This window comes from Hemitrygon akajei, chromosome 31, assembly GCF_048418815.1.
Source record: "Hemitrygon akajei chromosome 31, sHemAka1.3, whole genome shotgun sequence".
Taxonomy (NCBI): domain Eukaryota; kingdom Metazoa; phylum Chordata; class Chondrichthyes; order Myliobatiformes; family Dasyatidae; genus Hemitrygon; species Hemitrygon akajei.
The window spans coordinates 7,464,118-7,486,285 of record NC_133154.1 but is presented as its reverse complement, the minus strand read 5'-3'; the positions used below and the strand labels follow the sequence as shown (position 1 = coordinate 7,486,285).

The 22,168-nt window shown below is 46.2% G+C and overlaps 1 protein-coding gene across 2 annotated transcripts in view; it reads right to left on the bottom strand.

Moving 5' to 3' along the window:
• Nucleotides 1-22,168, bottom strand: part of LOC140719057 (ATP-sensitive inward rectifier potassium channel 11-like) — a 49,209-nt gene that overhangs the window by 12,758 nt on the left and 14,283 nt on the right. The window contains exon 2 of one of the 2 annotated variants that reach the window (XR_012096849.1): nucleotides 18,656-20,312. Coding sequence is in view for 1 of the 2 variants with exons in the window: in XM_073033432.1 (XP_072889533.1) it covers nucleotides 19,091-20,293 (1,203 nt within the window). In the remaining variant the exon portion in view is untranslated. Of the gene's footprint in view, nucleotides 1-13,432; nucleotides 20,313-22,168 lie in introns of those variants that run through there. The other variant, XM_073033432.1, reaches the window with a different exon arrangement.

Here is a 22,168-nt window from a genome sequence, read left to right as displayed (position 1 = left end):
AATAGTGGATGCATTAGTGATAATATTTCAAAACTCCTTAGATTCTGGATTAGTTCCTGAGAATTGGAGGGTGGCTAATGTAAGCCCACTTTTTAAAAAAGGAGGGAGAGAGAAACCGGGGACTTATAGACCGGTTAGTCTGACATCGGTGGTGGGGAAAATGCTAGAGTCGGTTATCAAAGATGTGATAACAGCACATTTGTAAAGAGGTGAAGTCAGCATGGATTTGTGAAAGGAAAATCATGTCTGACGAATCTTATAGAATTTTTTGAAGATGTAACTAGTAGAGTGGATAGGGGAGAGCCAGTGGATGTGGTATATTTAGATTTTCAAAGGGCTTTTGACAAGGTCCCACACAGGAGATTAGTGTGCAAACTTAAAGCACACGGTATTGGAGGTAAGGTATTGATGTGGATAGAGAATTGGTTGGCAGACAGGAAGCAAAGAGTGGGAGTAAACGGGACCTTTTCAGAATGGCAGGCAGTGACTAGTGGGGTACCGCAAGGCTCAGTGCTGGGACCCCAGTTGTTTACAATATATATTAATGATTTAGACGAGGGAATTAAATGCAGCATCTCCAAGTTTGCGGATGACACGAAGCTGGGCAGCGGTGTTAGCTGTGAGGAGGATGCTAAGAGGATGCAGGGTGACTTGGATAGGTTAGGTGAGTGGGCAAATTCATGGCAGATGCAATTTAATGTGGATAAATGTGAGGTTATCCACTTTGAACAGGAAAGAACAGGAAAACAGATTATTATCTGAACGGTGGCCAATTAGGAAAAGGGGAGATGGAACGAGACCTGGGTGTCATTGTACACCAGTCATTGAAGGTGGGCATGCAGGTACAGCAGGCGGTGAAAAAGGCAAATGGTGTGTTGGCATTCATAGCAAAGTGAGTACAGGAGCAGGGAGGTTCTACTGCAGTTGTACAAGGCCTTGGTGAGACCGCACCTAGAATATTGTGTGCCGTTTTGGTCCCCTAATCTGAAGAAAGACATTCTTGCCATAGAGGGAGTACAGAGAAGGTTCACCAGATTGATTCCTGGGATGGCAGGACTTTCAAATGAAGAAAGACTGGATCAACTAGGCTTATACTCACTGGAATTTAGAAGATTGACGGGGGATCTTATTGAAATGTATAAAATTCTAAAGGGATTGGACAGGCTAGATGCAGGAAGATTGTTTCCGATGTTGGGGAAGTCCAGAACGAGGGGTCACAGTTTAAGGATAAAGGGGAAGCCTTTTAGGACCGAGATGAGGAAAAACTTCTTCACACAGAGAGTGGTGAATCTGTGGAATTCTCTGCCACAGGAAACAGTTGAGGCCGGTTCATTGGCTATATTTAAGAGGAAGTTAGATATGGCCCTTGTGGCTAAAGGGATCAGGGGGTATGGAGAGAAAGCAGGTACAGGGTTCTGAGTTGGATGATCAGCCATGATCATACTGAATGGCGGTGCAGGCTCAAAGGGCCGAATGGCCTACTCCTGCACCTATTTTCTATGTTTTCTATATTGATAGCCAGGATGCCCAAGACTTTTGCACAGTACTGTATTCGTCAATACGGAGAAGAGAGCGAGTTTGTAAATCTGGAGGGAGCAAAGGGTGTTGGGAATGGTGAGGGTGAAGCACCATGGGAGGGGTGTGCGACAGGTGGCAGAGGAGGAGTGCCAGGGGTTTGGGAGATGTGTGGCACAGGGTGCAGACACACCCAGCCCTGAGACTCCAGGCAAGGTCATTTGATTTCAAACAATTGGTTTGTTGATCATTATAGCACGTCTCTCTGGTGCTTCCCGCTCCTTCCCCTTTCCCCAACCGTGATTCCCCTCTCCCTGCCCCCTTCCCACTCTCAATCCACAACAGAGATCCGGTTTATCATCACTCACATATATGGAGGTGGGGAGGGGGGGTCATTGCCTCGCTACTGTTTGTGCATGTTGGGGGGGGGTTGGGGGGGGCTTTGGGGTTCTAATGTTTTAATGGTTATTCAATTTCTGGGGCACCTCTCTGGTTTTGTGGATGGCTGCAGAGAAAAAGATTTTCAGGATGTACATTGTACACATTTCTCTGACATTAAACATACCAATATGTCATGAAATTTCTTTTGTTTTTGCAGGACAGTGCAATACATAAAATTACTACAGTACTGTGCAAAAGTATTACGTGTCTAGGCTATAAGAGTTTTGCATAGTACTGTACCTGCAACAACAAACCAAATTCTGATTTTGATCAGGATTGAGAGTGGAGAGGCGAGATGGCCAGTATAAAGAGGAGAGGGGGGAGGGAACGGAGTGAGACAGGGGTCAGAGGTGATTGGTCGATCGAGGAAGGGCAGAGGATGGTGGACAGGTTGAGTCAGGTGGAGGGATGGAGTCAGGAGATCAAGGCAGGTGGATGTTAGATGGAGTCAGAAAGAGAAAAACAAGCAGATGGAGTGAGCTGGGGAAGAGGGGAGGATGAAGGGGAAAGGGGGAGGATGGAGAGGAAGGGGGGAGGATGGAGGGTGAAGGGGAAAGTCAAGAACACAAAAGCTACCAGTGCTGGAACCTGATTGGTAAGAAAGGTGACATGAGGTGACAGGTGGGTGGGGAATGGAGTGAGAAGCTGGGAGGTGATAGGTGGATGGGCAAGAGGAATCTGATTGGAGAACAAGACACACAAAATGCTGGAGAAAAAAAAATCAGCCGGCCAGGCAGCATCTGTGGAAAAAAAGTACAGTCGAGGTTTCGGGCCGAGACTCTTCGGATTTCCAGCATCTGCGGATTTTCTCATTTGTGATCTGATTGGAGAGGATAGCAAGAACAGTGAATTTTCTGATTGTGGGTAACCCTCATGTCCAGACTGCTCTCCCTGCACTCCCTCCTTCCGAATTTCCACCCCTCCTACCTTGTTCCTCTTTCCCATTTCTGGGAAAATGATTCGGAGGAAGTGGGACTTGCACTGACATCTGTCTGGGGTATGTGGAGAAGATGAAATTGGGATTGTAAGAGGGGTGTGTCCCCTTGTTATGATAATAAATCTGCTGTGTCAGGTACAAGACTATTCATTTATTCATTCTCATTGACGCTGAGACCCTCATCATTCCTGAAGCGTTGACTGTGTACTCTTCTCCATGGACGCTGCCTGACATGCCGAGTTCCTCCAGCATTTTGTGTGTGTTGCTCTGGATTTCCAGCATCTGCAGCATCTCTTGTGGTGAGGACTTCCAGTGTTGGTGCCTGGGGTTGAGATGCAGCCCATTCCTGGCTGCTCTCTTGTAAAAGTCATCTGAAAACATCTTCCATTTCATCTGGAGATTCCAAGCTGGTCGTGTGATGTAGAAAGCTCCAGACAGCAGAAGCAAAAATGTGCCCTAGCTGGCCCATCTCCCAATCTTTTTTTTTAAATAACACCAAGCTGCCATCTCTGTCGAAAATGCACAACTAAGTTTGTAGGAATGATTTTGGGGTCAGAGAGGGGAACTAGAGGTCAGATTAGGACTTGTGAACAATGACAGGGGGGAGTTGGAGACCAGCCTTACGCTCCACATTCAAAGGCCAGCAACGTGGATGGGTGGCAAAGGACGTTCGCAGTCTAGGCCTCTCCACTCTGCACTCGAGGGGACAGTGGTGTGGACTTGGAAACAGAGGACATCCGTGGGTTGTCAGAGGTCAGTGGAAGTCCATGGGAGGAAGTGGTGTTAGGGTCAGTTGGGGTTGGGGTGCTCAGAATTCAATTGTGGAATTCGGGGTGCCGTCATCAGCTTGTCCAGGGGTCGAGGATCAAGGCCTGAAGAATGATCAGCCAATCTGTACCTCCAAAGAGGAGCATTTCCTACTAAAATGTGTGTTTCTCAGAAACTCTGGGAAGAGATACAGTGGAAGAAATGTGACCTAAGTAACGTTGACTGAAAATGACCGTTGGTGCCAGATGGGGTAGTTTGAATATCTCAGAAACTGCTGCTCTCCTGGGATTTTCACACACAACAGTCTCTAGTTTATAATGAGAAAAACAAAACAAATCCAGTAAGTGGCAGTTTTGTGGGTGAAAATGCCTCGTTAATGAGAGAGGTCATAGGAGGTTGTTCCCTTGTTCAAGAGCCTGATGGTAACTGTTCTTGAGCCCGGTGGTGTGAGTCCTGAGGCTCTTGCACCTTCTACCTGATGGCAGCAGCAAGAAAAGAGCATGGCCTGGGTGATGGGGTCCGTGATGATGGATGCTGCTTTCCTATGACAACACTTCATGAAGATGTGCTCAGTGGTTGGGAGAGTTTTACCCGTGATGTACTGGGCCAAATCCACTACCTTCTGCAGGATTTTCCATTCAAAAGGCATCAGTGTTTCCATGCCAGCCATAATGCAGCCAGTCAGTATACACTCCAGTACACATCTATAGAAGTTTGTCAAAGTTTTTGATGTCATGCCAAATCTCTGCAAACTCCTAAGGAAGTTGAGACACTGCTGTGCTTTCTTCACAAATGCATCTACGTTTTGGGTCCTCTGAAGTCATAACCACCAGGAAATTAAAGTTACTAACCCTCTCCACCTCTCATCCTTTTATGAAGACTGGCTCATGGACCCCTAGTTTCCCTCTCCTGCTGTCCACAATCAGTTCCTTGGCCTTGCTGATATTGAGTGAGAGGTTGTTGATGTGACACCGCTCAGTCAGATTTTCCAATCTCCCTACTGTATGCCGATTCATCACCATCTTTGACAGTGGTGTCATCCGCAAACTTGAATATGGTATTACTTATGGCTGTACTTGGCCACACAATCACAGGTGAAAAGTGAGTAGAGCTGGGAGCTAAGCACATATCCCTGCAGTGATCCATGCAGATGGAGATCATGGAGGAGATGTTCTCAACCCAAAATGACCAGGGTCTGCTAGTGAGGAAATCCAGGATCCAGTTGCACAAGGAGGTGTTGAGGCCAAGGTCTTGGAGCTTATTGATTAGTTTTGAGGACTCACTTCCAACATTTAAGAAAAACTTTTAAGATACGAGTGAATGCAAGCAGGTTTTTTCCACTGAGCTAGGGGAGAAAAAAACCAGAGGACATGGGTTAAGGGTGAAGGGGGAAAAGTTTAAAGGGAACATTGAGGGGGGCTTCTTCACACAGAGAGTGGTGGGAGTGTGGAATGAGCTGCCAGATGAAGTGGTAAATGTGGGCTCACTTAACATTTAAGAAAAACTTGGACAGGTACATGGATGAGAGGGGCATGGAGGGATATGGGCCGGGTGCAGGTCGGTGGGACTAGGCAGAAAAATGGTTCAGCACAGCCAAGAAGGGCCAAAAGGCCTGTTTCTGTGCTGTAATGTTCTATGGGATAATGGTGAATGCTGAGCTATAGCTGATAAAGAGCTGTCCAGATGCTCCAGGGTTTGAATGAAGATGAGACAGCGTCTGCTGTGGACCTGCTGCTCAGGAGGCAAAAATGGAGCAGATCCAAGTCACTTTTGAGGCAGGAGCTGAGATGTTTCATCACCAGCCTCTCAAAACACTTCACCACTGTGGATGCAAGATAGCCATTGAGAAGGTCACCACCCTCTTCTTCAGCACCAGTACAACCGGAGCCTGCTTGAAGCAGTTGGGTACCACACACTGCCGAAGCCAGAGGTTAAAGATATCAGTGTACACACCGGCCAGTTGGTCAGCACAGGTCTTTAGTACCCGTCCAGTCTAGGCGCTCTCCAAGGATTCACCCTCCTGAAGGCAGCCCCCATGTCAGTTTCAGATACTGAGATGTGGGGGTTTGTGGTGGTTCCTCCATGTTCTATTGGTCAAAGTGAGCTTCATACCTTCAATGCTCAGCTGGAAGTGAAGCCCTGCTGTTCACCATGTCGCCTGATCTTGTTATAGCATTCAAACCCTGCTGCAGCTGTCAAGCATCCCGTGTTGATCCTGGTTTGGTCCGGAATCTCCATTTTGCCCATGAAATGGCTTTCCAGAGATTATGCCTGCACCCCTTGCAACATTCTTGGTCGCCAGACTTGAACGCCTCTGATCTGGACCTCTCAAACTTCGGATCTCATGGTTCACTCAGGGCTTCTGATTGGGGAAGGCTGAATGATTTAGTGGGAACACACTCATATATAACTGTTTTAATAATGTCTGGTGTATTTGTTCAGATCCACAGATGAGTGCTTGAACACGGCCCAGTCCACTGACTCAAAGCATTCCTATAACCGTTCTTCTGCCTCCCGTGACCACCACTTAGTTGTCCTAATCTATGTAGAGTAGGCAACTGGTGCTGGTTAGAAGAATTAGACTGGGCAGCTCTTCCCAAACTGGTCCAAGCACAATGGGCTGAATGGCCTATTATGCACTGAATGCCTTTTATAATTCTGGTTTTGTGCCTTTAGAAGACGTGGTGGTGGGTGGAGAAAGAGGAAATGGGTGTGGACAGGAATCGGAGCGGACATCATCCGCTGAGCTGTCCTCCCCTGAAAGCCAATGTTGCACTAAAAGAAAATCTTGGCTACCCACCCTGTTTACTTTAGTCCAAGTATCTGTGACGAGGCACTTCTGAGTGGTTAAAAAAATGGAAATGGCTTAAGTCCAAAGGGACTTCGGTCCCTGTGCCAGAGCGTAAACTTCACAGAGAGGTACAGACAATACAAGGCAGTGTTTTATCAGGGCTGGAAATTATCCATCAGCATTGTGGAACTTACTTAAGTCACCCCGGAGCACATCACACCTTAATACCATTGTCAGACAAGAGTGCAGTGTAAATTTACCCAAAAGCACCTCAATTCCATTGATGAAATTTTGGGAAGAAGGAACAGCAGTGGGATTGGATTGGATTGCCTGGAATTCAGAAGGTTAATAGATGGTTTTATTGGTCAAATTTGAAGTAAACTTGCTGTCAAAGTACATTTATATCACACATAGAGGTTCATTTTATTGCAGGCATTCACAGGAAAAACAAATAAGAGGAGTTTATGAAACAAACTATACAGAACAAAGACTGACAAACATCCAATATGCAAAAGACAAATTGTACCAATAATAAATAAAAATGTTGATAAATGAGTTGCATTTTCCTTGAAAGTAAGTCAATGGGCTGTGGAGTGTTGTGTTTGATAGTGAGGAAGAGTGCAGAGAGATACCCCTAGGGGGCAACATGCAGGCAATTCACCTGAATTTTATTGATAACACTGTTTGTTCAATGTGAATTCCTCCTACGTGGGAGCGGCTAAAAGTGGCCTAGGATTAACCCATTAACTACCACAACGTCTCCCCTTCTTGGAGGAATAAAACTGAGTATCTACTTCTCATCTATAGAACTGCATTGAAATTATAGTCACTGACATTAGCAATTCAGTTCACTTTACCCATGAACATACAACTTGTGCTCCTTGCATAATCATAAAAGAATTGCCAACAGTATAACTGTCTTTCTCTTTGTTTTTAAAGTCTCTCACCCTCCTTGTATAAAAAATTGCCACATTATGACTGTCTTTCACTCCCTCTCTGTTTTCCTCCTTTTATTCACCAATTTCTCTTTTAAATTACAGTCTCATTTTGTGAAATGTTTTCAACATTAGAACATCTTTTTAAAAAAACACTAAATCTAATGGAGGTCAGGGAGCACTACCTGTATGCTCTGTCAAAGTAAGAGGATTATTCTACCTCTTTCGTTACTTGCCCTAAGCTACTCAGCTCTGGAGTACAGTAGTGGGACAGATAAACAACCTGATGTGGTACAGGTTCCTGGGAGTGTTGGAGCAGATGGAGATTCTTGAACAAGCATATCCACCTAGGATCAGGTCACTATTTCTTTCTCTACCTATCATGGACTTTGAAGCTGAATGAGTGCTCTCATTCCAGATTTCACCCCAGGGTCTCCTGATCACAAATGACCACGGTCTATTGTTTCTTTGGTGGATTGGTTGGAAACCCAGACATCGTCACCTCTCCTGACTGGATGCTGCTTTCCCGCGGCAGCATATCCCGCGCAGGTGTGGTCAACGGTGGGGACGGCAAAGGGGAACAAGGAGAATTTCTCCATCCCTATCCTGATCACACTGTCAGAGACGGGCCTTCATTACTTCAAGTATCCCAACACACTTCTGGGGTCACTTCCTCCTTCTACAGTTGGAAAGTCACGGTGCCCCCGAACCTGACTCGCTGTTGCCTGTGAGGAGTTTGTACGCCATGTTGACTATGTGAGTTTTCTCCGAGTGCTCCATTTTCCTCCCACATTCTAAAGACGTACAGTTAGGGTTAGCGAGTTGTGGGCATGCTGTGTTGTCACTGGAATCGAGCAGCCCCCAGGGCATCCTCGGACTCTGTTGGCCGTTTACACTCACGACGCATTTCTCTGTATGTTTCAATGTACATTTGGCAAACAAAAAGGCAATTTTTTGCTACTCCTTGAATCTATAACTAAAACCAAGTCTCATTCAGCCAGCACCATTATGTTCACACATACCCTTCGCCCAGGACTTTGCACAGTACCGTAGTATATTGCACTGTACTGCTGCAAAAACAAAATCATTACGTATGTGAGTGATGATAAACCCCGAGTCTGATCTGGGTCTCTATTGTGGACTGAGAGTGGGAATGGGGCAGGGAGAGGGGAATCATTGTTGGGAAAAGGGGAAGGGAGAGGGAAGCACCAGAGAGACATTCTGTAATGATCTATAAATCAATTGTGCAAAAGTCTTAGGCACCCTAGTTATATTCAGTACTGTGCCAAAGTTTTAGCTACATATATACTGTATAGCTAGGGTGCCTAAGACTTTTGCACAATTGATTTATAGATCATTACAGAATGTCTCTCTGGTGCTTCCCTCTCCCTTCCCCTTTTCCCAGAACTGTATTTGTCAATGTGGAGAGAGGAGCAAGTTTGTAAATCTGGCGGGAGCAAAGGATGTTGGGAATGAAGAGGGGGAGCGTGGCACAGGAGGAGTGCCATGTTGCAATATGCCCAGGCCCTGAGACATCAGGCAAGGTCATTTGATTCCAAACAATTGGAATATTGATCATTACAGAATGTCTTCTGGTTCTTCCCACTCCCTCCCCCTGTTCCCAACCATGATTCCCCTTTCCCTGAACCCTACCCACTCAGTTCACAATGGAGATCAAAGTCAAAATGACATTTATCATTACTCACATATGTCATGTGGCAGCAGTAGAGTGCAATACATAAGATTACTACAATACTGTGCAGAAGTCTTGTTACCCTAGCTATATACACATTTACACAGTACTGGACAGAAACAGGACTTCTAGCCAGATGACTCCAGTTTCAGGGAATCTTGTAGTTACTGTACAAGACAGGGGACCGCAGCCATTAATACTCTTCAGAGGTTGCCTGCCTGATGTCAGTGATTGCATAGCCAGGACCAGCGGCTGATAGGACCATCCATCACCCACTCCCATCGCTTCACATGACCCTGGTCGGGGGGGGGGGGGGGGGCGGGGGGAGGGGTGCTAAGCAGGTGTTATACTTTGCCCAAGGGTGACCTGCAGGCTAGTGGAGGGATGGAGCACCTCACACCTCCTTTGGAAGAGATGCATCTCCACCCAACCTCGCACTTACCTCAATTAAACTCTATTTGCCATTCCTTGGCCCACTTAGTCAGCTGAAAAAGATCCCCCCCCCCCACTGTAATTTTTGCTAAACTGCTCTCATTGTCCCCGGTAATCACCTATTATAGTGTCATCTGCAAGCTTATTAACCAATCCTTTTGCTTTCAGATCCCTCTAGTTTGCCAGCCTTACAACACTGCCATCTCTACAGCTCACATTTGTCCACTTGCCCCCACCCCACTGTCTCTCTCCTGGCACACACACAAAATGCTGGAGGAACTCAGCATACCAAGCAGCATCTACAGAACAGAGTTTCTGTTCATACAAAACATCAAAAGTTTCAGGCCAAGGCCCTCCTTCATGTCTGTGGCTCCCCTGGCACTTACCGGGTTTGAGGGCATTCAAGTTTGCCACCTAACTGTGCATATATACAACCAAACAAAACAACGTTCCTCCGGGCCATGGTGCACCCGCACAACATATACCACACACAGCACGTAAACCAAAATATTGTGCTATAAACAAGCATTCCCCGTGATGAGACCTCGGTGGTGGCAGGGTATTCATTAGTCTCACAGCCCGAGGGAAGAAGCCATAACCCAGCTTCAAAGGCTGTGATTACATCAGAACGACTGCCTGTTTACTCCCTGCCAGCTCCTGGATTCGTTACCGCTGGCGATCAGTGTAATGTCAGCGGCGTCATCCGCAAACTGCATTAGTTTAACTGATGTATCACTGGAGATGCAGTCATTGGTGTATAGAGAAAATAGAGCGGAGGGAGAGGAGAGCTAAAACTACGACCAGCCAATTCCCTCGTATGCCTCCTGATGATACCATCTGCCGCTTTCAACTCCCATGCCCTACATTGCTGCCCTTAATTCAGTTATTGAGTTCTGAATGCTCCTTAAGGTAGTTATAGCCTGGGGAGATAGTGGGGGTAAGCTCCCACTACCTATTAAATGCTCCCAATGATGTGCATCTCGAATAGCCTCTGACAGTCAATTCCAGGTCCCGACCATCACGTGTGGCTTAGGTACTAAACCTGGCAGAACCATTTCTACTGACAGGAGAAGGGGCAAAGGCAGGATACTGGTGCCTTAAAACCATCAGCCATGGCTGGCAGCTCATCTAGGAGAGGGAAAGCTCTGATCTCAGAGAGGGAAAGCTAAGCCACACATGATGGGCAGGAGCTGGACTTGGTTGTCAGAGGCTATTTGAGATGCACGCCATTGGGAACATTTAATAGGTAGTGGGAGCTCATACCCACTATCTCCCCTGGCTATAACTACCTTAAGGAACATTCTGATCTCAAACCTCTGCTACCTTGCATCTATACGCACTCATGGGCAAAGTCCAGAGTTGGAGTCCCCAAGGCATTGACTTCAATGCTGACCGGCAACTCCTGTGATGCTGCTAGTGCCAAACTGTATCGGTCTCTGCCGATTCTTTGGATTCATCAGGTGTGTGGAGAGGGGAAATGGGGAGCGTGAGTTGGAAGAGCAAATGTGTAAGGAGATAGCAGATATTTGTAGTAAACACAAGGTGGTGATTGTGGGAGATTTTAATTTTCCACACATAGATTGGGAAGCTCATTCTGTAAAAGGGCTGGATGGTTTAGAGTTTGTGAAATGTGTGCAGGATAGCTTTTTGCAACAATACATAGAAGTACCGACTAGAGATGGGGCAGTGTTGGATCTCCTGTTAGGGAATGCGATAGGTCAGCTGACAGATGTATGTGTTGGGGAGCACTTCGGGTCCAGTGATCACAATAGCATTAGCTTCAATATAATTATGGAGAAGGACAGGACTGGACCTAGAGTTGAGATTTTTGATTGGAGAAAGGCTAACTTTGAGGAGATGCGCAGGGATTTAGAGAGAGTGGAATGGGTCAAGTTGTTTTATGGGAAGGATGTAATAGAGAAATGGAGGTCATTTAAGGGTGAAATTATGAGGGTACAGAATCTTTATGTTCCTGTTCGGTTGAAAGGAAAGATTAAAGGTTTGAAAGCGCCATGGTTTTCAAGGGATATTAGAAACTTGGTTCGAAAAAAGAGGGATGTCTACAATAGATATAGGCAGCATGGAGTAAAGGAATTGCTCGTGGAATATAAAGAATGTAAAAGGAAACTTAAGAAAGAGATTAGAAAAGCTAAAAGAAGTTACGAGTTTGGTTTGGCAAATAAGGTGGAAGTAAATCCGAAAGGCTTCTACAGTTATATTAAAAGCAAGAGGATAGTGAGGGATAAAATTGGTCCCTTAGAGAATCAGGGTGGTCAGCTATGTGTGGAGCCGAGGGAGATGGGAGAGATTTTGAACGATTTCTTCTCTTCGGTATTCACTAAGGAGAAGGATATCGAATGGTGTAAGGTGTGGGAAACAAGTAAGGAAGTTATGGAACCTATGACAATTAAAGAGGTGGAAGTACTGGCGCTTTTAAGAAATTTAAAAGTGGATAAATCTCCGGGTCCTGACCGGATATTCCCCAGGACCTTGAGGGAAGTTTGTGTAGAGATAGCAGGAGCTCTGACGGAGATCTTTCAGATGTCATTAGAAACAGGGATTGTGCCGGAGGATTGGCGTATTGCTCATGTGGTTCCATTGTTTAAAAAGGGTTCTAGAAGTAAGCCTGGCAATTATAGACCTGTCAGTTTGACATCAGTGGTGGGTAAATTAATGGAAAGTATTCTTAGAGATAGTATTTATAATTATCTGGATAGACAGGATCTGATTAGGAGTAGCCAGCATGGATTTGTGCGTGGAAGGTCATGTTTGACAAACCTTATTGAATTTTTTGAAGTAGTTACGAGGAATGTTGACGAGGGTAAGGCAGTGGATGTAGTCTATATGGACTTCAGCAAGGCCTTTGACAAAGTTCCACATGGAAGGTTAGTTAAGAAGGTTCAGTCGTTAGGTATTAGTGCTGGAGTAATAAAATGGATTCAACAGTGGCTAGATGGGAGATGCCAGAGAGTAGTGGTGGATAATTGTTTATCGGGATGGAGGCCGGTGACTAGCGGGGTGCCTCAGGGATCTGTTTTGGGCCCAATGTTGTTTGTAATATACATAAATGATCTGGATGATGGGGTGGTAAATTGGATTAGTAAGTATGCTGATGATACTAAGGTAGGAGGTGTTGTGGATAATGAGGTGGGTTTTCAAAGCTTGCAGGGAGATTTATGCCGGTTAGAAGAATGGGCTGAACGTTGGCAGATGGAGTTTAATGCTGAGAAGTGTGAGGTTCTACATTTTGGCAGGAATAATCCAAATAGAACATACAGCGTAAATGGTAGGGCATTGAGGAATGCAGTGGAACAGAGAGATCTAGGAATAACAGTGCATAGTTCCCTGAAGGTGGAGTCTCATGTAGATAGGGTGGTGAAGAAGGCTTTTGGAACGCTGGCCTTTATAAATCAGAGCATTGAGTACAGAAGTTGGGATGTAATGTTAAAATTGTACAAGGCATTGGTAAGGCCAAATTTGGAATATTGTGTACAGTTCTGGTCACCGAATTATAGGAAAGATATCAATAAATTAGAGAGAGTGCAGAGACGTTTTACTAGGATGTTACCAGGGTTTCAGCACTTAAGTTACAGAGAAAGGTTGAACAAGTTAGGTCTCTATTCATTGGAGCGTAGAAGGTTGAGGGGGGATTTGATCGAGGTATTTAAAATGTTGAGAGGGATAGATAGAGTTGACGTGAATAGGCTGTTTCCATTGAGAGTAGGGGAGATTCAAACGAGAGGACATGATTTGAGAGTTAGGGGGCAAAAGTTTAAGGGAAACACGAGGGGGTATTTCTTTACTCAGAGAGTGATAGCTGTGTGGAATGAGCTTCCTGTAGAAGTAGTAGAGGCCAGATCAGTTGTGTCATTTAAGGTAAAATTGGATAGGTATATGGATAGGAAAGGAGTGGAGGGTTATGGGCTGAGTGCGGGTAGGTGGGACTAGGTGAGATTAAGAGTTCGGCACGGACTAGGAGGGCCGGAATGGCCTGTTTCCGTGCTGTGATTGTTATATGGTTATATGGTTATATGAGCAACAACCTGCTCTCCATATCGTACTACCTTGACTTCTGTATCACGTAGACAGCTGGGACGCAACATCCATGGTCATCTCACCCAACGGAGGGCTTCATCAATGAGCTCTGGAAGATCTCAGTGGGTTCTTTCCCCTCCCTGTCCCCCAAACATTGCAACCAGGCAGACAGGAAGATCATGATTACACTGGAAAACAAAGATTTTGCTTCCTGGATACTCTTGGGTGTATCTTGGGCACTTGGGGCTGCTGATCATGAAAATCACCATGAAATTTCCCTATTATGCACCATTTTCTTTTTTGAAATCGCCTACGTTTGTTATTTCAATTCGTAATTCAAGTCAGAATAACTGACATCAAGATTAAGGAAGACATTTTGTTGGTCCACAAATCAATGACAGGCAATTTGAAGAACTTCTACTGGGACTGTGAAAAATCGCATGGAAGGCATTCAAGGACATTGTTAAAAATTTTCTTGGCAACTACAGAGCACCAAACTACGTGCAGCTGGGTGACAACGCGCTTCAAGCATACAAAACCATGAAGTGCAACATGTCACTGAAGATTCATTTTCTGCATTCCCATTTAGACTTCTTCCCTGCAAATCTTGGCGCTGTCAGTGACGATCATGGTGAAAGATTTCACCGGGACATTGCGGTCATGGAGAAACAGTATCAGGGCAACTGGAATCCATCAATGCCGGGTGATTATTGTCGGACATTTAAGCGAGAAGCCTCAGACACTGAATACAAATGAAAATCATCAACAAAACATTTTTAGCTTAGTTGAACTATTGCAAAGCATCAGCCCCGTTATGCAATTAAACACATTATATTCAATAAAAGTTACTTGTTTCTCCAAATTCCTACAAGGTACAAGCAGTCTGAAATTATACTTACGTAGTCTATCATATAAAAAAATTCTGAGGAAGCAACACTGAAAAAATTGTTGCCCAATGTTATCTAACTGCTGCTGGATGCTCCATCACTGACTGTGATACCGGAATGATTGAAATACCACAGGTACGCCAACTCCCTCATGGCAAATGGAGTTTAATTCAGAGGTTACATGCACATCAAAACATACAGTGAAACGCATCATTTGCGTCAATGACCGGAACAGTCCGCGGATGCGCTGGGGCCTGCCCCCAAGCGTTGCCACACTTCCGGCGCCAAATAGCAAGCCCGTCTTCGAATAGTGTGAGGAAACTGAAGCACCTGGAGGAAACGCATGCGGCCACGGGGAGAACGTACAAACTCCTTGCAGGCAGCCGGAATTGAACCCCGATCGCGTAACCGCTATGCTACTGTGCCGCCATCCCCTACTGTGCTTTATGAGACTTGTTCTCATCGACATGAGGTGTGCAGCGCCAGGCAAACCCAAGCATTCAGTGGTAGCAACAACATGGCCAGAGACAGGTAAATATTCCCCTCTTCCCCAACACACAGAATACAGTGGGGCAAATGATGACAAACAGGAGAATTACAGGTAGGCACTTGATGGCCGGCATGGGCCCAGTGGGCCGAAGGGCTTATTTCTGAGCTGTAAAATGTTATGACATTAACCTCTAGTATCAGGTTGTCCAGGGTAATACTTTCCACCCCTAAAAAAAAAAGTCATCTTGCACATGATCACAGACATTTCCAGGTTACAAATCTCTTATGTTAATTACCATCAGACATAGGAGCAGAATTAGGCCATTCAGCCCATCGAGTCTGTTCCACCATTCCATCATGGCTGGTTTACCACCTCTCTCAACCCCATTCTCCTGCCTTCTTCCTGTAACCTTTGACACCTTTATTAATCAAGAACTATCAACCTCCTTGGAATATACTTAGTCACTGGGCACACCCATAAGTCAGTACTTTAACAAGCAAGCGCGTGGGAGACTGGTGGGATCAGGGGGTCCTAACTTGGACATCATGAGCCACTTGCTTAATGATATTGGGATTTTAAAAGTTTTGGGAACCCCTGGGCGGGATGAATACGGACGGATTTTCCAGATACCGTGGAGCTGCCGGCCTAGGAGAAGGACAAGGTCGATTCCACACCCGGGTAGATGGGACTCGTCAGCCTTGCCAGGCAGTCTGTCTGGGAGAAGGAAAAACCTACAAGACTGCGGTCGCCACAGCTCACTGTGTCACTGCGGAACGACCCCAGGCTAAAGAGTGGAATCGGTCCACGCACACCACTCACTATAAACCTACGCAGCGCAGGCAAGGACAGCGAGGGAGTTCCCTCCTGATCTTCACAAGTGAAGAACCAGCCACCACATCTTGCTCTGTCCTGTGATTGGGGTTGCTGGGTGGCATGGCTCTTCGGACCAGAAGGACCTGCACTGTGCAGTGTCTCCAAATAAATAATCACATTGGTTACGGTATACTAGTTTGAGACTCATTTTCTTGCAGGTACTTACGTGAAAATAAAAAAATACAATAGAATTTTATGAAAAAATGCTCACAAAGACCACCGTGCGAAAGTCATCTGTGCACACAAAACTAATACTGAGAACACGAAGAGCAAAGAGTCATTGAAAGCGAGTCCAAGTTGTGGAATCAGTTCAGAGTGATGGTGCGGGAAGTTATCCACGCTGGTTCAGCAGCCGGATGGTTGTATGGTGATAGCTGTTCTTGAACCTGGTGGCGTAGTGGCATCAGCACCAGACTTCGAGGCGCGCGGTCCAGAGTTCGAATCCCGCCGGCCCCTTGCACAGTGTCCTTTCATGCTGGGTTGAGCATTGTAAAAACTCGGCCTCGTAAAAAAAACCAAAATAGGCAAATGCCACGGAAACAGCAAAAAATGCCATCCGATGCATCACGAGGCGTGGCAAAGGGACAACACCCTGGTGGTGTGGGACCCAAGGCTTCAGCAGCTCCTGCATCAAGAAGACAGCATGCCCTGGAGGGTGAGGGTCTTTGCTGATGGATTCTGCTTTCTTGTGGCATGTAAATGTATTCAATGGTGGGGAGGACTTTACCTATGCATTATTTTATACCTAAAATTCTCAGCCAGCCATCAGAGTGGGATTTGAACCACCTACAAATAAGAGGCCACAGAGTGTATGCTCAGGGCTTTCTGCAGCTGGAGCCCAACCACCTCAAGGTTCGACATGCTGTGCATTCAGAAATGCTCCTCTACACACCACTGTTGTAATCGCCTTCCTGGCACTCCTTGAACCATTCCCCTCTGACCTCTCTCATTAACAAGGTGTTTTAGCCCACCGAACAACTGCTCACTGAATGTTTCTCACACCATTCTCTACAATCGTTAAGCATGAAAATCCCTAGAGATCAGCAATCTCTGAGATACTCAAACCACCCCATCTGGCACCAACAATCATTCCACAGTCAAGGTCACTTGGATCACACTTCTTCCTCTATTCTGAAGTTTAGCCTGAACAACAACTGAACCTCTTGACCATGTCTGCATGCTTTTATGCACTGAGCTGCTGCCACATGATTGGTTGATTAGATATTTTCATTAACCAATGTGCCTAATAAAGTGGCCATTGAGTGTATGTCACCAGATAGATTGATCTGGAATTACATTCAAGTGATCTCTCTCTCCCTTGATGCTGTCGGAGGATGGTGCTGGAGCAAGGTTTAACTGCTGCGGTTGGTAGATTTGGACTAATTCGGGTTTATGAGGTGTTCTAGGTTTGGTTTCTTCTTTTTGGGCGATTTTTGAATCGGGGCAGCCTGCAGACAATGAACTGAAAATACCTTTTACTTTGTGTTTTTCCACTCATTGTTGCTGTAGTTTGCACAATTTTTTTTTGCGTGTGGGGGGTGGGGGAGTTGATGGTTTTCTTTGAATGGGTTGGATTCCACGGTTCTTTGTTTCGGTGGCTGTCTGTGTGGGGAAGACAAGTTTCAGGGTTGTACTCTGCACTAATAAAAAAATGTACCTTGAATCTTTGACACCAGTTCAGTAATGACAGAACAACACATGTGGATTTGTGGGAGGAAGAAAATTGAGGAGATTTATAGCTTGAAGGATTGGGGATAAACATTCTAAGTCAAATCAGCAAGGCCACAAAGTTCCAGGCATTTCAAACCTGGTGTCCACGGACCCCTTGCTTAATGGCATTCGGCTATGGCATTAAAAAGGTTGGGACCCCTGCATCTGGAACCTAATCCTTCCAACAACACCCTGGCAGATTTGCTATTCTATAACTGCTCTTGGCCCTTTTAATAAGACCATAAGATATAGGAGCAGAATTAGGCCATTTGGCCCATCGTCTGCTCTGCCATTTCATCACGGCTGATCCATTTTCTCTCAGCCCCAAAACTCCTGCCTTCTCCCCATATCCCTTCCTGCCCTGACCAGTTAAGAATCTATCAACCTCTGCCTTAAATACACCCAATGACGGCTTCCACAGAAACGTCTGGCAACGAATTCCACAGATTCACCACTCTCTGGCTAAAGAAATTCCTCCTCATCACTGTTCTAAAGGGGCGCCCCTCTATTCTGAGCCTCTAGTCTTCATCTCCCCTCACCATAGGAAACGTCCACTCCGTATCCACTCTAATGAGACCTATCAACACTTGATAGGTTTTGAATGAGGTCACCTCTCCTTCTTTTAACAAAAGTTTGGCTAGGGGTGTCAATAGCAAAGTACACTCCTGGCACATGGGGTTGGTTGTTCAGTCTAAAAGTTTCCTATGTGCACAAGATGTCCCCAGAGATCCGAAGACACACTACAACAAAAACTGAAAAAGGTAAGCAGAACTCGGATCCACGGCACCCACTACATCATCATGTGCCAGTTTCCCAAACTCGAGGGAAAGCTTTGCTACAGTGGAGGAACTACCACACGGAACATACCCCCAAACATACAGGATTGACCTCTGGCGACAAACAGAAGCCAGAACCCCACCGAACGATACAGTGCAGGACCCCGCAGAAACGTTGCCAGATGGGGCACTGCTCGACAGACGGAAGTGGTGAACTCTCAACAGAGCGAGAGGGGAGTTTGTAGGACGGGAGACAACATAGTGAAGTGGGGTTTGAAGACCAGTGAATCCTGTGAGTGTGGCGAAAGGGTGCAGAACATAGAACACGTTCTGCGCAACTGCCCACTCTCACTTGATTTAGCTGACACTGACCTGTTCAACATCAACCAAACAACACTAGAGTGGCTGGCCGTCTGGTGCGATAAGATATGATGATGACCCCTCCTTCTTCTGAATTCCAATGAGAACAGGCCCAGAGCCCTCGAACGCTCTTCATATGACAAGCTTTTCAATCCTGGAATCATTGTCACGAACCTCCTTTGAACCCTCTCCAGTGACAGCACATCCTTCCAGATAAGGGGCCCAAAACTGTTCACAGTACTCCAAGCTTTATAACGCCTCCAAGGTTGCATCCTTGCTTCTATATTCTCGTCTCCTGAAATGAACGCTGAGTGTTGATTTCACCTCCAGTCTTTAATGCTCAGCAGGGACATGATGGGCCAAATGGACAGTTTTGTGCTATACGACTCTATAAACGTTCAACACGTATGTGGAAGAAGGTTTTGTGGTGCAAAGTCCCATGACAAACTACAGATCTGATAAACAGTCGACCGACTGAAATCGCACAGATGACTTTACGCCCAATGGTGATGAGTTAATGATTGCCGAGGAGCTCCTTCTGCGTAGAGCACTCAGCTGATGCTTTGGCCCATTGACCCTGCTCTCACTCCTCCCCTGCCTCTCTCGCGCCATCGCGCTGTACAGGGGCATGTTAGTCTTCACTGTGTTGCCAAACTTGGAATAGTCAACTGCGTACCTGCCCTCTTCCTCAGTCACGATGGGCACGAACCTATGGCCCCAGAGTATCTCTTCCGGCAGGTAGGAGGTACGTGCTTGGGTAGTGATGCCAGTGGTCTCCACGACACCTTCAAGCAGGACCACCACCTCAAGATCTTCTTGCTGGAGATCAGACTCGGACAGATCATAGAGCGGGCTCTTCTTGTCAATGGTGTGGCTTATGATAAGGGGGGAAACTAGGAAGATGGCGTTGGTGTGCACCGAGTTCTCAACCTGGATTTCGATCTGGGAGATGGGGATCACCTCCCCCTCCTGCGTGGTGGTCTTCTTGACCAGCTGCATTCGGATGGTCGCGCTGATGATCATGCTTTTCCTCAGGTCACCCACCCGGAACATGAAGCAGAGCCTACCGTTCCTCTGTGCTATGACCGCGTGCTTGCTGAAGATGATGGTCTCCGCCCTGCGGTTGGCCTGGGCAGTCTTCATGAAGATGCAGCCCAGCATGACGGCGTTGACGATGAGGCCCGTTATGTTCTGGATGATGAGGATGGTGATGGCCACCGGGCACTCCTCGGTCACCATCCTGCCGCCAAACCCGATGGTCACCTGCACCTCGATGGAGAAGAGGAAGGCGGAGGTGAAAGACTTGATGCTGGTGACGCAGGGCACGGCCCCCTCCTGCCCAGAGTCCAAGTCGCCATGAGCAAAGGCAATCAGCCACCAGAGCATGGCAAACACGATCCAGCTGCACAGGAAGGCCATGGTGAAGATCACCAACGTGTACGGCCACTTAAAGTCCACCAGGGTGGTGAAAACGTCTTGAAGGAAGCGCCCCTGCTCGCGGATGTTCTTGTGGGCCACATTGCAGCCTCCGTTCTTTGAGATGAAGCGGGCCTTTCTCGACTTGGTGCAGTATCGGGGCTGTGATAGGTTGTCCTCTACTAATCTGGTCAGCAGGTACTCGTCTGGGATGATCCCCTTCCTCGCCAGCATCGTGGGTGTAGGTAACTACCTGTGGGGCCATTTAGAAACAGGAAGAAAGTGTTAGGCTCTTTTCCAAGTTGACGCACTTCTACATTATCCTTAGTGGACTACAGCCTTGGAACATCGCTACAACAACTTGTACCCAATCATATTTTAGGCTTCAATTTCTTTTTTTTGGCTGCTGATTGGTTATTCATGAATTATTTTTCTGCCCTTTGTCAAGTTTATTATTGCACAGTGAGGTACAGCTACAAGGGATAAAACTACCTTTCAACAGCATCACAGGTACATGGGTTCTGATAACAACACCTTGGACACAAGTCAAGTATAAATTGTACATTGTTGTGACGTAAATAAAGTCACCAGAGAGACACTGAAGCTAGTGGATATAAAAGTGTTTATTCAACAAAAGCAAGCAATAGGCATCATAATTCGAGACACCCTTGGAAGAAGAGGCCCGTTCGACCCAATAGGACATGACATTTTTATATACTAAAGATCAAAGGCAACAGCAGGCCAATGTATCTACAATGCTTCCTTTAAATTACATATAGTTTTCAAATGCCTCCTTCTTAGCACCAACACTCCAGACGCCCGAAAATGAATCAGAAACATGAGAAAATCTGCAGATGCTGGAAATCCAAGGCAACACACACAAAATGCTGGAGGATGTCAGTAGGCCAGGCAACATGTATGGAAAAGAGTAAACAGTTGATATTTCGGGCCGAGACCCCGGAAGGAAAGTTAATTGCCACCGACTCTCAGCCACATTCTTGTTTCTGCAAGCATCTGAGTTTTTAATAGTCCAGAACTGCATTTTTAAACTCAATCTGCAATCCACATTCAAATCTGAAGATTGGTTGCTGCTGAAATTAATATCTGCTATATAGCCCAACTCTAGAAAATGACCCAACCTATCGCACTGAAGGAAAACAAAACTGCTAAACAAGGAAGTGCGAAGATGCGCAGAATCAGAGACAAGTCTATGGTGATGCAGGAGATGGTCAGCTGTTGGAGAAGAATTAGGTCTGATCAGTTCAAGAGTCTGTCGGTAAATCTCATCTAAATATTGAACATCTGAATCAATATTGACATTGAAAATCTGTTTGGTGACTGTAGTATGGAGCAGATTGATGATGGCGCTAAACGGCTACTCCTTTGCTTGCATCTTCGGAAACAGCTCTATTATCTATCTTTATTTTTCCCTTTCAGGGTTCTTTTGAAGACCCTGACTTGGAAGTTACACGGTGACTGCGGTTCTTCGCTGGAATGGGACCCGCTCTCAGGGTTTCATGACCGGCTGTTGTCGTTCGGCCTAAGAGTCCGGCTCGGATTCAGAAGCCTAGGATCTCAGGGCTCTAGAGACGGGCGGATCGAGGGTCTGTGTCACAACAGGAGACCCGTGTGTCATCAGGGGAGTCAGGATATCTACGGCTGTGTGCCCAGATCTTTGAGCACGGAGCACGAAAAGAAGTGACGTAACAGAGTTTTAACATCGTAAACCAGTGAGTTGTTTGTTTTGTCTCCCCGCTCGCTGTGAAACGGAGACATCACTTTCTGCCTTATTTGGGAGGGGGAGAGCCTCTGGTATGTCAAATACCGGGTGAAACGCGAAGTTTTTGGGGTAACTGCAAGTCAGTCTTTGCTGTTGCTCTGCTCATGCTCGAGTGTTCTGTGGCGGGTGCCGATGCTTTTTTTTGCTGGTGGGGGGGCGGGGGATTTTTGCTTGCTCCCACTTGCGGGAGGGAGGGGGTCTTTGGGGTTCTAACATTTAACTGTCGTTCATTTGGGGCACTCCTCTTTTTGTGGATGGTTGCGAAGAAAAGCATTTCAGGATGTAGATTGCATACATTTCTGTGAGATTAAATTGTACTTTTGAAACCT